The sequence below is a fragment of the Papio anubis genome, chromosome 7 (genome assembly GCF_008728515.1).
Source record: "Papio anubis isolate 15944 chromosome 7, Panubis1.0, whole genome shotgun sequence".
Classification (NCBI taxonomy): Eukaryota; Metazoa; Chordata; class Mammalia; order Primates; family Cercopithecidae; genus Papio; species Papio anubis.
Window position 1 is genome coordinate 13,881,208 of NC_044982.1, and position 12,641 is coordinate 13,893,848.

At 55.1% G+C, this 12,641-nt stretch overlaps 1 protein-coding gene across 9 annotated transcripts in view; it reads right to left on the bottom strand.

Annotated features, from left to right (window-relative positions):
• Positions 1-2,240: 2,240 nt before the first annotated feature.
• Positions 2,241-12,641, bottom strand: part of RIN3 (Ras and Rab interactor 3) — a 183,675-nt gene continuing 173,274 nt past the window's right edge. For 4 of the 9 annotated variants that reach the window (XM_021941486.2, XM_021941484.2, XM_021941487.2 and 1 more), the window contains 3 exons: positions 6,059-6,222; positions 3,430-3,501; positions 2,241-3,303 (listed from right to left, as the gene is read on the bottom strand). In XM_021941486.2, coding sequence (XP_021797178.2) covers positions 2,983-3,303; positions 3,430-3,501; positions 6,059-6,222 — 557 coding nt within the window. In that variant the 3' untranslated portion in view covers positions 2,241-2,982. Of the gene's footprint in view, positions 3,304-3,429; positions 3,502-4,035; positions 5,584-6,058; positions 6,223-12,641 lie in introns of those variants that run through there. The other 5 variants (XR_004184802.1, XR_004184801.1, XM_021941485.2 and 2 more) reach the window with 5 other exon arrangements.

Genomic DNA, 12,641 nt, shown 5'->3' on the forward strand with positions numbered 1-12,641 from the left:
ATCCAGATGGCAAGTGCTCCAGGTAACCCCTCTCCTGCTGTCTGGGGGCTCATGGGGACTCGCCAGCCTCTCCTGAAAGGTGGATTCCAGCATTGGCCTCAGAATGGAGGGCCTGGCCCACACGTGCAAACACACATTGACACACACGCATGCACACATACACATGTTCTTACAGCGACTCCCTCAGTCCAGGCCACTGGCAAGCTCCGTCCCATTCCTGGGAAGCAGGCATCAGAACCCAGAGCAGGGCAGGTGCCCTTTTACCCTCTGAACCCCAGCTCCACCCCAAGCCTGGGCCATACCTGGCCCACAGGGTGGTTGGGGAAACAGAATCCCCTAACCTTTCCCACCAGGCTTATGAGCCTGAAGATGGATTTTGAAGAATGTATGGGCATCTGTCAGCATCTGTGAGATTGCACGGGCCTAGCGAGTGGCAGGGTGCTGATGGCCTGAGAGCTGGGGCACGAGGCTGTGTTGCCTAGGCCAGCCCAGGACCAACGGGAGCTTGGAAGCAGAGGAAGAGAATGGTGTCTGCATTGGCAGGGATTGGGGTGAGGGTGGTGGGGGGCAATCTGGGATCATGGCTGGGTGCCCTCACCGTCTGGGTATTTGCCTTTTATTCAACATCGGTGACACCAACCTCCAGGACCAGGCTGCATCTGGGAGTACCCCTTCCAGCTCCCATCGTGCTGGCCCAGGTCCAGTCTAACAGGTGTTTGTTGACTGGATGAGTGAACTGGTTGGTGCCCAGGAATTTAACTCAGCCCATTCCAGTTGCCATTCCCTGGATGCCCAGCTCAGGACCACTCATGCTGTGGCTCTGCATGAGTTCTGTGCAGGTTCCCAGGGCCTAGCAAAGCGCTGACATGTGGAAAGCACTCATGAATACCTATTTCCAATCAATGCTGAGGACAGACACAAATGGTGCAAATCTGGTGGAGAAAACAGAGGCCTCAGCCGGGTGTGGTGGCGCACGCCTGTAATCCCAGCACTTTGGGAGGCCAAGGCGGCCGGATCACTTGAGGTCAGGAGTTTGAGACCAGCTTGGCCAATATGGCAAAACTCCATCTCTACTAAAAATACAAAATTAGCCAGGGGTGGTGGCAGGTGCCTGTAATCCCAGTTACTCGAGAAGCTGAGGCACGAGAATTGCTTGAACTCAGGAGGCAGAAGTTGCACAGCGAGCTGAGATTGAGCCACTGCACTCCAGCCTGGGTGACAGAGCAAGACTCTGTCAAAAAAAAAAAAAAAAAAAAGCTGGGCGCGGTAGCTCAAGCCGGTAATCCCAGGACTTTGGGAGGCTGAGGCGGGCGGATCACGAGGTCAGGAGATTGAGACCATTCCGGCTAATACAGTGAAACCCCGTCTCTACTGAAAATACAAAAAATTAGCCAGGTGTGGTGGCGGGCGCCTGTAGTCCCAGCTACTCGGGAGGCTGAGACAGGAGAATGGCATGAACCCGGGAGGTGGAGCTTGCAGTGAGCCAAGATCGCACCACTGCACTCCAGCCTGGGCGACAGAGCAAGACTCCGTCTAAAAAAAAAAAAGAAGAAAGCAGAGGCATCGGTAGATAGTAAAGTTTGATGGTCTCTCTTGTGAGACAGACAAGTCCAAGTCCAGAGGGCTGTGGGAGCACGGTTGGGCCAGAGAGACCATGGGAGGACTGTCTGGTCCAACCTGGGGAATTAGGAAAGGCTTCCTACCAGCCTGGGCAACGTGGTGAAACCCTGTCTCTACAAAAAATACCAAAAATTAGCCAGGTGTGGTGGTACCTGCCTGTAGTCCCAGCTACTTGGGGGGCTGAGGTGGGAGGACCTCCTGAGCCCAGGAGGTTGAGGCTGCAGTGAGCTCTCATCACACCACTGTACTCCCACCAGGGCAGCAGAATGAGACGAGACCCCATCTCGGGGAAAAAAAAAAAAAAAAAAAAGGCTTCCTGGAGGAGGATGTATAGGAGCTGACCAGGCAAAGACTACAGGGAATGGCATCTCTGGGAGAGGTGACAGATGGTTCTGATCCTAAGCTGGGAATGATGGGAACCAAGGATGGTGGGAGGCTGAGGGGCAGACAGGGCCCAGGGTCCCAAGGGCTGAGGGTGGCTAAGAGTATGCCACAGGTTCTGGCAGAGGACAGGATCCCCATGGCAAAGAGAGGGTCTTCTGAAGCCACCTGGGAAGGAGGTGAGGCTGTGAATGCAGGGCTGGCTGTGCAGAGCTCCAGACCCTTCAGAAAAGGAAAGGTCATTTTCAAAAGGGATTTTTATTAAATTCTCCCCACACAATGGCTCCTGCAATCTGCCACAGCTCTGGGGCGTGTCCTGTAGGGAAAGGCCCTGTTTTCCCTGAGGCAGGGCTGGGCTTGTCCATGGGTCCATGGAGCTGGCCCTGCTTGGCGCCCCGACGTGTGTCTGGCTACTTCTTGGGGGGCACAGAGCTGCGGGGTCTGGGGGCACTGGGAGCTAAGGACAGGCTCTGGTGCAGGGGTGGAGGCCTGTCTCTTAACCCACACCCTGAGGTGCTCCTGAGATGCTGGGTCCACTCTGAGGGGCGCGGGGAGCAGCTGTGGCCAGTGCCCCTTCCTCGGCCAGTCCTGGGGAAACTAAGCTCGGGCCCGTCTTTGCAGAGACCGAGGATGGGGTGGGTGTGGGGGACTCATGGGGAATGGCCTGCGGAGCTGCGTGTGAAGAGGGCGCGGGTTTGTTGGCTGCAGCGGCCTGGAGCGCCTCTCTCCTCTCTGAGTCAGTTTCCCTTTCTGTCTCATGAAGAACATGGCCTCTCAGTGTCTCAGTGCTATGACTTGCCCTCAGGAAGTGGTCTTGGCCGCGCATCATGTTATTTTCACAACTGTCCTGCGACGTTGGCCTGGGCACGTCATGGAATGGCCCATGTCCCTGTGCTGCGTGGACGTCGCTGTCGGGAGTGCGCAGCCAGAGCCGGAGCCAGATGTGCGCCTGGGGGTGAGGGAAGGCGCCCCGGGAGGGACTCACAGGAAGTTGGGCTCCCGCACCACCAGGTAGGGTGGGCTCCAGCCGCCGCCGCCACCGTCCAGGGGCCGGTAGACAAAATGGAAGTCGCGCTTGGGCTCGCTGCGCAGCAGGTAGCCCTTGATGCGGTGCGGCAGCGCGTCGTCCGCCAGCTGGAAGCAGCGCCCGTCCACCAGCACGAACAGCCGGTGCGCCTGCGGCCGAGCCACCGCGAACTTCTCCGCGCACTGCTCGCACAGCGCCTGGGCTGGGGTGTCCGCCCGCGACGCCAGCGTCCGCGCCTGCTGCTCGGGCTCCAGGTACGACACGCAGATGAAGTCCTGCGGAGACACGCAGGGCCTGCGGTCACGGCGGGGCCCTGTGTCCCCAGGCACCCTCTTCCGGCCCAGGCCCCTCCCTGGATGGATAGCGGGTGGCGGGCGCCGAAGGGGCTGTGAGTCTGGCACCTGCGCCTTTCCAGTCTCTGCCGTGAGCCTGCAGAGGCTTCCCTGCCTGGCTTCCCAGCTGGGCCGACCGTTCTGGGAGATGAATGAAGAGGCGACTTGGGGTCCCTCCAACAAGGAGCCAGCGCGCCCCCTGGCTGCTGGTCCACAGGCTCCCCACCATTCATTCACTCATACATTCCCTCCCCCACTCCAGGTGAGTTCCCTGCACCCCAGGCGCAATGCTGGGCACGGAGGGCAGCACAGACAAGAAGGGAGACGCGAGCCCCCCCCCCCCCCCCGGGCATCCCATAGTGCGGGCGGGCAGCACAGTCCAGCCCCGTAGGGCTGCAAGGGCCCTGGGGCTCTGAGGAGCTGCGTGGGGTAGGGCTTGGTAAAGCGGGAGGGGACCGGGTGAAGGAGGCTGGGCGCAGTCGGGTGGGGAAGGCCCCACCCATAGTGCAGGACGGGAAGGCCGAGGCGATGCCTGCGGGCTGGGGCTCGGCACTCACAGCACGAGCAGGGCGCCCGCCCGCCGTCCTCCACCCCTGGGGACCCAGCCCCACACCTGCCGGGCTTTGAATCCGCTCCCACTGCCTGTGTGGCCTTGGTTCCTCGAGCCTCGGCTGTAAAGTGGGGATAGCGGCCGCCTACCAGAAATGGGTGAGCAGGTGCTGGAAGCTCCAGCCCGGAGCGGCCTCGCCTTCCCCGGGGCTCAGGGCTGCAGGCAGGGACGCTGCGCGCGGGGCTGCCCCCTTGTGGCCGGCTTGGGAACAGCAGACTTGCGCGGGAAGCGGCTGAGGATCCAGCATCGCAGAGACCGTGATGGCCAATGGTGGCTAGGGCTTAGGCGGGGCCGGGCTCCTGTCAAGAGCTTCACGGGGACCGCCCATTTCTTCCAGGAGGGGAAAAGCCCGGCCCACTCCCTCCGTCTTAGTGGCTACCTTAGGGCTCCTTGTCCTCCATTAGGCCTCCCAGGGCACTATCCACCTGCTGGTGACTGTCCGGCTCTGGGCTTCCCTCCCCAGGGAAGGGTGCCCACCCCTCAAGGCATGGGGTGCAGAGGAGGCACTGGGAGGGGGCAGAGGGTAGTGCCCTCCCCAGATCCCAGATGTGGTGCTGAGGGTCCCCCCCCCAAAGCTTCCGTCTCCCCAACATGGGTCCGTTTCACCCATGCTCTGCCTGACTCAGCATCAGGAACCCCTAAGGTGGAAGCAGGAAGTACGGGATGCCTGGGCCAGGCTTGGATCAAGAACATCCGTGTCCCTACAGTCCGTGGGAGGCCGGGGTGTTGGGACGGGATGGGAACAGAGGTGTGCTGGAGCTGGTTCACACCCGCCGGGGAGAGCCAATCGCATACATTTCTTTCCAGCTCCACATTCAGTGATGCCAAGTTGAAGTTGGCCATGGAGGGCTCACACCATGGAAATGGACAGAAACTAAAATCAGAACTTTTGTTTTCTCCCCAGAGAGTCAGGTATTAAATTGATTAGCCATTGGGCAGGGAAACTGAGTCCCAGAGTGGGGCAGGGATTGCTGAGGGTCACACAGCAAGTTAGTACAGGGCCAGGTCCAGAACTCAAGCCTCCTGCCTCCCAGGCCTGGGCTCTGCTTATTGTAGATGCATCATCTTGAAAGCCAGGAGTGGGGCTCAGGACTGGTGTGCTCTGGGTGTCAGGGGAGTGAGTCTGCATAGCTGCTCCCAGCTCTGAATGTGCCTGGCTCACTGGTCCAACTCTCTCCTTTTTTTACACACCCAGTCCCGCTCTGTCCCAGGCCTTGGGCTTGGGCCCCTGAGGCATGTGAACCATGGGCTGTGCCCTCCCAGAGGTGATGGCTTCATATGCAGAGGATGATAGGATGTGATACGCACTGTAAAGGGGGAGACTGCAGGAAGCCCAGAGGAGGGCACCCCACCCAGCCTGTGGGAAACGGTGTGTGTGTGTGTGTGTGTGTGTATCAGGGAAGGCTTATCGGAAGAGAAATGGAGTCGTCTTAAAGGATGGGCAGTGACAGCCAGTGAAGAAGGGGAGATTGACCAGCGAGGGCAGAGGCTGAGCAGCCAGTGAACTGGGCTGGGCATGTTTGGGGAACTGGGGGCAGCTGGATTTGATACAGCCTGGGGGGTGGGTGGGGTGATGGACTTGGGGAGGGGCAGGACTGGTTTGAATACTGAACCTGTATAGAGAGAGATATGGGGAGGGGTGGGTCACTGGGTTGGTGGGGGTTACGCAGACCCTTGACAGCTGCTGCATGTGTCCAGGGACTAAGGGATAAGGCTGTAGATCAGCCTGTGGGCTCCTTAAAGGCAGGGACTGCGATGACAAGTCCCCATCTCCAGCCCTTGCAGGGTGCTGGGTTGTAGGAGGCGCTAAGGACTTATGGGTGTGTCTCATTCCTCCCACACCCTTCCTGCTTGCCCAGCGAGAACACCGACGCCTGCTGATACGTTTCCAGACGCACCCAAGTCCTGGACACACGCTGGCAGCAGGGGCTGGGGGCCCTTCCTCTGGTGTGGGGAGTCTCACTGCTCCCCTAAGGCAGGGCTGGGCGGCTGGCACAGCCAGGCGATGTCACGGCTCCTTAGGCCGCAGGGATGGTGTCTGGGACATGGTCCCATCGGGCCCCTCCCACTCTCAGTCCCAGGCCTCACCTGCACGGAGGAGCGGGAGGCCCGGGCTTTGTTGAGCGTACGCCGGCGCTCCCAGCGATGGATGGAGTCCTGCACCTCCACGCTCAGCTGCCGGGTCACCGTGATCTTGTCGTAGTTCTTGATGTGCTCCAGGGCCCCGTAGGTGGTGGTCAGATAGTAGGAACCTGCGTGGACAAGGGTGTGGAACCTGAGCTAGGACGGCCTCCACCCACCAGAGGCAAGGAGCTTGGCCTGCCCCACCCACCTCCTCCAAGCCCCGCCCACCACCACTGCCTGGGTCACCTGCTTCAACAGCTGAGCTCAACTGCATGCCCACCCTCCACTCTCAGAAAGTCCAGCCCTGAGCTGTCTGGGCCCTGCTCAAAACTTTTCATTGGCTCCCCTTGGGGACAAAACTCTTGCTTATTTAAAAAATGATTTTTAAAACATTAAAAAATTTAAAGGATACACAAGAGACAGAAACAGAATACCTTCAGTGTGGGGAAAGGGGGGGTCAGGAGACAGGGTGGGCAGGAGACTTCTCACTGTGTGTGTATCACATATAGATGGTCTGTGAGTTACGATGCTTCCATTTATGATTTTTTGACTTCATGATGGTGTGAAAGTGATATACATTCAGTAGAAACCATGCTTCCAGAACCCATACAACCATCCTGTTTTTTACTTTCAGTACAGTATTCAATACATTACATGAGATATTCAACACTTTATTATAAAATATGCTTTGTGTGAGGTGGTTTTTTTTTTTTTTTGACTAAGTCTGGCTCTGTTGCTCTGTCGCCCAGGCTGGAGTGCAGTGGTGCGATCTCAGCTTACTGCAACCTGCACCGCTTGGGTTCAAGTGATTCTCCTGCTTCAGCCTCCCAAGTAGCTGGGATTACAGGTGCCTGCCACCACGCCCAGCTAAGTTTTGTATTTTCAGTAGAGACGGGGTTTTGCCATGTTAACCATGTTGGTCTTGAATGCCTGACCTCAGGTGATCCACCCATCTCAGCCTCCCAAAGTGCTGGGATTACAGACATGAGCCACCACGCCCAGCTTGTGTGATTGATTTTTGACACACACACAATAGGCTTTTTGATGATTTTTGCCCAACTGTAGGCTAATGTAAGTGTTTTGAGAATGTTTAAGGTAGGCTAGTCTATGATGTTCAGTAGGTTAGGTGGATTAAATGCATTTCAACTTAAGATATTTTCAATTTACGGTGGGTTTATTAGGACACCACCTCATTATAAATTAAGGAGCTTTTGATATGCTTTAGAATTTTGAGCCATGTGAATGCATTATCTGTTCTAAAGTAATTTTTAAAAAGATGGAGAGGAAATTTTAATTATGGTTATACCATTACATGCAATTTTTAAAGATTTTAAATAAGTATAAAATTTGAATCATTTATGTATCCATTTCTTAAGTTAATTCACATATAACTCACTGGAGCCTCCAACTCCTGGACTCAAGCGATTGCAGGCTGATTTTTAAATTTTCTGTAGAGAAGGGGTCTAGCGATGTTGCCCAGGCTGGTTTTGAACTTCTGGCCTCAGATGATCCTCCTGCCTTGGCCTCACACATATTCTTAATACACAGTGTTTCCTAAAGTAATTTAAGCTTTGAGATACTTCAGACTGCAACATTTTCATGAACTTTTAAGATAAAAGGCAATATTTTACACGATGCTTACAAATTCATTCTCCTGAGCTTGTTTGGGACTTTGGTTAAAAGGTTTGAGAAATACTAACTTTGTTAAGCCCCCTCATTCTAGAGAGAGAAAACTGAGTCCCAGAGAGGGAAGGTGGCTTGGCCAAGGTCATAGAGAGATCAAGGGCCCAGAGGAGGGTGAGGAGACCCTGGATACCCTGGTCTCTCTGGTCTCCAGCGCCGCCCACCTCCATGGTGCTTCCTTGGGCTTTCCTGCCACTGGACAGGCCTTTCTGCCCAGCCCTTCCAGTGCCAGGATGATGATTTTTTTCTTTTTTTTTTTTAGATGGAGTTTCGCTCTTGTTGCCCAGGCTGCAGTGCAATGATGTGATCTTGGCACACCGCAACCTCCGCCTCCCAGGTTCAAGCGATTCTCCTGCCTCAGTCTCCTGAGTAGCTGGGATTACAGGCACACACCACCACGCCCGGCTAACTTTTTGTATTTTTAGTAGACATGGGGTTTCACCATGTTGGCCAGGCTAGTCTTGAACTCCTTACCTCAAGTGATCCACCTGCCTTGGCCTCCCAAAGTGCTGGGATTACAGGTGTGAGCCACCGTGCCTGGCCAGGATGATGATTTTTGACACAAGGCAGATTCTGCTAGTGCCCCACTTAAATCACATCTCCCCCTTCTACCTAACTGAACTGTGCTTTTATTTGGGGAAGTAACATCAGCTGAAATGCTCACTTCCCAGACTCCCTTGCAGCTTGGGTAGAGGCAGGAGACTCTGCTGTGGTGCCTTAGATGTAAGTGGAAGGCTGGGTGGGGCTTCCAGGAAAGTCTTTGAAAGAGACAGACTCAGTAGATATATCCCTTAGGGTTTTTGCCTGTCACCCTTCCTTCTGCCTAGAACCCAGAGGTAGTGGGGTCACTGCAGCTGTCTTCTGATCAGAGGTGACAGACACAAAGCCAAAGGCCCACATGCTAAGGAAAGATGGAAAGAGCTGGGTCCATAGTTCCCTGGATGCAAAATGCCATCCTTACCAGGTGCTTAGCCTGGACTTCTTGATGCAAGAGACAAACCAATTCCTTGCTCTGACTTAAGCCACTATTAGTTACTTTTGTGAGTTACGTGCAGCCCAAAGCATTCCTAACTGTTACACTGGGTGAAGCTGGCCCACACATCTGCACCAATTCTACAGCCAATATGGGACAAGTTCACACCCCGGTTCAGTAGGTGGTAAGGGGGGGGGGTAAGATAAAAGGGTTTATGGCCACAGGATCACCCATCCTTTCATAGCAGCATAGAAAAGAGATGGCTGGGCGCAGTGGCTCACGCCTGTAATCTCAGCACTTTGGGAGGCCGAGGCAGGTGGATCACTTGAGGTCAGGAGTTCCAGACCAGGCTGGCCAACATGATGAAACCCGGTCTCTACCAAAAGTACAAAAATTAGCTGGGCATGGTGGCGCATGCCTGTAATCCCAGCTACTCTGGAGGCTGAGACAGGGGAATCGCTTGAACCTAAGAGATGGAAGTTGCAGTGAGCCGAGATCATGCCATTGCACTCCAGCCTGGGTGACAGAGTGAGATTCCATCTCAAATTAAAAAAAAAATAAAAATAAATAAGAGACATTTTTGAAAAAACTAAATTAAAGCTACCATGGAGGTTGGCTTGGTGTCCCTAATAAGAAGAACCACTAAACTACTTATTTATCTCCATTTTAAGTTGGGTTTAAAGCCCCAGGCCAGGAAGTCAGCTCTGGTGCCCCCAGCCCTAGCTGCGCCGAGTCCATGTCCTCTACCTGGCATCCCTCAGTCGTCCTGTTTCCTGTCTGGCTTATGTCTTCCTGGCTGGGAATGGAGAGGTGAGTGCAGTGTGCTGACTGTAAACCTTCAGTTTTGGAGTCAGAGAACAGGATCTAGGTCTTTGTACCGTAGCAGCCAGCCCTGTAACTCAGGTGAGCTAATGGTCTCTCTATGCCTCAGTTTCCTCATCTGCAAATGCCATAACGTTGTGAAAAGGAAATGATTATGTGTGAAGTACAGGGCCTCGGAATGCGTGAATAACGCATGGTGGCTACGAGGCCTCAGGGAGGTGCTCTGGGGGTGTCTCACCCTCATGGGTGAAAGGGGAGCAGTCAAGCCCTGCCGCTGCACGTTTGCCTGCTGGACCCCGGCTTCTTTGTGAGGCCGCTCTCTCTGCCAACTTCCCTCTTTGACTCGGGGCCATGAAATGCCTGCCAGGACCACTAGGTGGCAGGCGGCCCCACCGTGAGTTTTGGAGCAGGCTGTTCTCTCCCGGGCGAATGCATTGATTAGAAAAACCCACTGCCCCTGGAAAGATACCAGCCTGGCATGGCCAGCTCTCAGGCAGACTAGGGAAGGGACATGGGCAAAGGGGTCCATGAGGGCACTTTTGGGACCAGCCTGGCCAGGATTTTAGGAGAGGCTAGGATTCTGGGCTGGCTCCAGCCAGGTGCCCAGCAGCCGCCTGGGTCACCTGTCTGCCCCATGACTTCACGGGGGCAGGGGGTGGGGGGGTGGGGGGAGTGGGAACACAAGAGAGAGGCTAGAAAGGGGGCAGGGGTCCCAGCAAGCCGGCACTCAGGCCCTTCCTTGCACAAGTCCCTGATGTCTCCTGCCCCAGATGCCTGCTGCAAGGAAAGTGGGATCCTTTTGCTAAACTGCAGCACATGGAACAGGCTGAGAGAATTTGAAGGTCCCAAGGTGCACAGAATCCGACTTGCAGGCTTTCTGTTGAACACAGAATGGCTTGCTCACCTGAACTGCGAAACACAGGAAGACAGGGCCCAGCTCCATCTCTCATCCTGCCCCATGTGCTAAGGTCTGAATGTTCGGGTCCCCCTACTCCCAAATCCTATGTTGAAATCCTAACCTCCAATGTGATGGCGTTAGGAGGTGGGGCCTTTGGGAGGTCATTAGGTCATGAGGGTGGAGCCCTCATAAATGGGATTAGTGCCCTTATAGAAGAAGTGCCAGCTGGGCATGGTGGCTCACACCTGTAATCCTAGCACTTTGGGAGGCTGAGGCAGGCAGATCACTTGAGATCAGGAGTTCGAGACCAGCCTGGCCAACATGGTGAAGCCCTGTCTGTACTGAAATACAAAAATTAGCCAGGTATGGTGGCGTGGGCCTATAAGCCCAGCTACTTGGGAGGCTGAGGCAGGTGAATTGCTTGACCCTGGGAGGCAGAGGTTGCAGTGAGCCAAGATCACAGCACTGCACTCCTGTCCGGGTGACAGACAGAGACTCTGTCTCAAAAAAAAAAAAAAAAAAAAGTACCAGAGAGCTGCCTTGTCCCTTCTGCCATGTGAAGATACAACAAGAACCCACCATCTATGAGCCAGAAACTGGGGTTCTCACCAGACACTGAGTCTGCTGGTGCCTTGATCTTGGACTTCCCAGCCTCCAGAACTGAGAGACATACATTTCCATGGTTCCAGAGTTATCCAGTTTATGGTATTTTAATAAGCATCCCAAACAAACTAACACCCAGCCACCTCTGCAGAATACAAGAGCACCCAGACAGTTTGAAAACTACCAATCTAGCCTGATGTCTTCACTTCCGCGAGCCAGAGAGGTTAGGTGACTTGCCCAGGGTTTCCAGACAGTCAGAGGCAGAACCGAGCCCCAAATCCAGCCTCCAGACTGCTCTTTACTCCACTTTGTGTTAGTTCTCTCAGATTCTAGCAACTTAAGTTCCCAAGAGTCTGGGGATTCTGGGAACCCCCATCTCCCACCCTAAGCATCTCTGAGCTCTGTCAGGGCTCAGGCTCCCTCCCAACCTGCACTGCAGAGGTTGAGGCAATCAGGTACCTCTGCATCACCACCCCACTAAGCCAGGAGGGCTAAGCCAGGGAAACTCAGAAACACCACCTCACCCGTGCCCCTCTGCCCTGGGACCCAGATCCATTGAGATGAAGGGTCCAGGCTGTTGAAAGGTGGAAACCCCTGCCCTCGCTGGAGAGCCCCAAGGTCATCTCGATGCCACAGGTAAACGCCTGCAAGGCTGGCTGTCCTAGGTGCTGTACCTCCCACACCCTGACTATTGAAGTAGGGCAGAGAGAGGTGCAGGGATGTGTCCGTGCCACGCCGCTCCCCCCAACCCTGGTGGTGTGCACAGTGTGGTGTGGGTTTGTCCTCTGGCCCTTGGAGCTGCCATGGGTAAGGTGTGACACTGCCCTGGTCAGACAGGGCTGCCAGGAGGGACACTGTGCCCCCTGCCCTCCCTATGGGGCCAGAGGTGGGGTGGAGGACTCTGCCTACTCAAGTCTGGCAAAAGGGCTGGATGCAGGGCATGCAGGCAGCCTTGGTCAGGAACTATTTAGGACCTTTATGAACTTTTTTCGTACTTTGACTTGTCCTCCAAATACTTGAAGTAGCCCAGAATTGACATGCTGTCAGGTCTCAAGAACTTCTCTCTTTCTCACCCAAATCCCCTAGGCTTCTAGGAACAGGAAGAAGGATCCCAGGAGGCCATGGCAGGATTGGGGTGGGTGATGCAAGTCCATAGGAGAGGGCTGCTAGCCCAAGGATGTCCCTGCCCTTTTCCTGCTCAGCAACCGTGCCTGTGGTTCTTCTGTGTGCATGCTGAGAGCTTCCCTTCCTTGGGGAAACCAAGGAAGAAGGCCCACGAGGGCCTGATGAGGTAGAAGTCCCAAAATGTGGGATGCAGAATGAAGGATTAATTCATTCACACAAGGCTATCAGCCTTACTTGTCTTGTTCTACACCACAGCCCATGTGTCTGGCATGGATAAATGGGTGGGTGGATGAGTGGAGGGGTAGATGGGTGAGTGGATGGGTGGATGGATGGATGGATGGATGAATGGGTGGTGGATTGGGGTGGATGGTAGGGATGGATATGGTGGAAGGGGTGGAAGGGATGGGGAATATGGATGGTGATACGTGATGGGCGGGCAAACA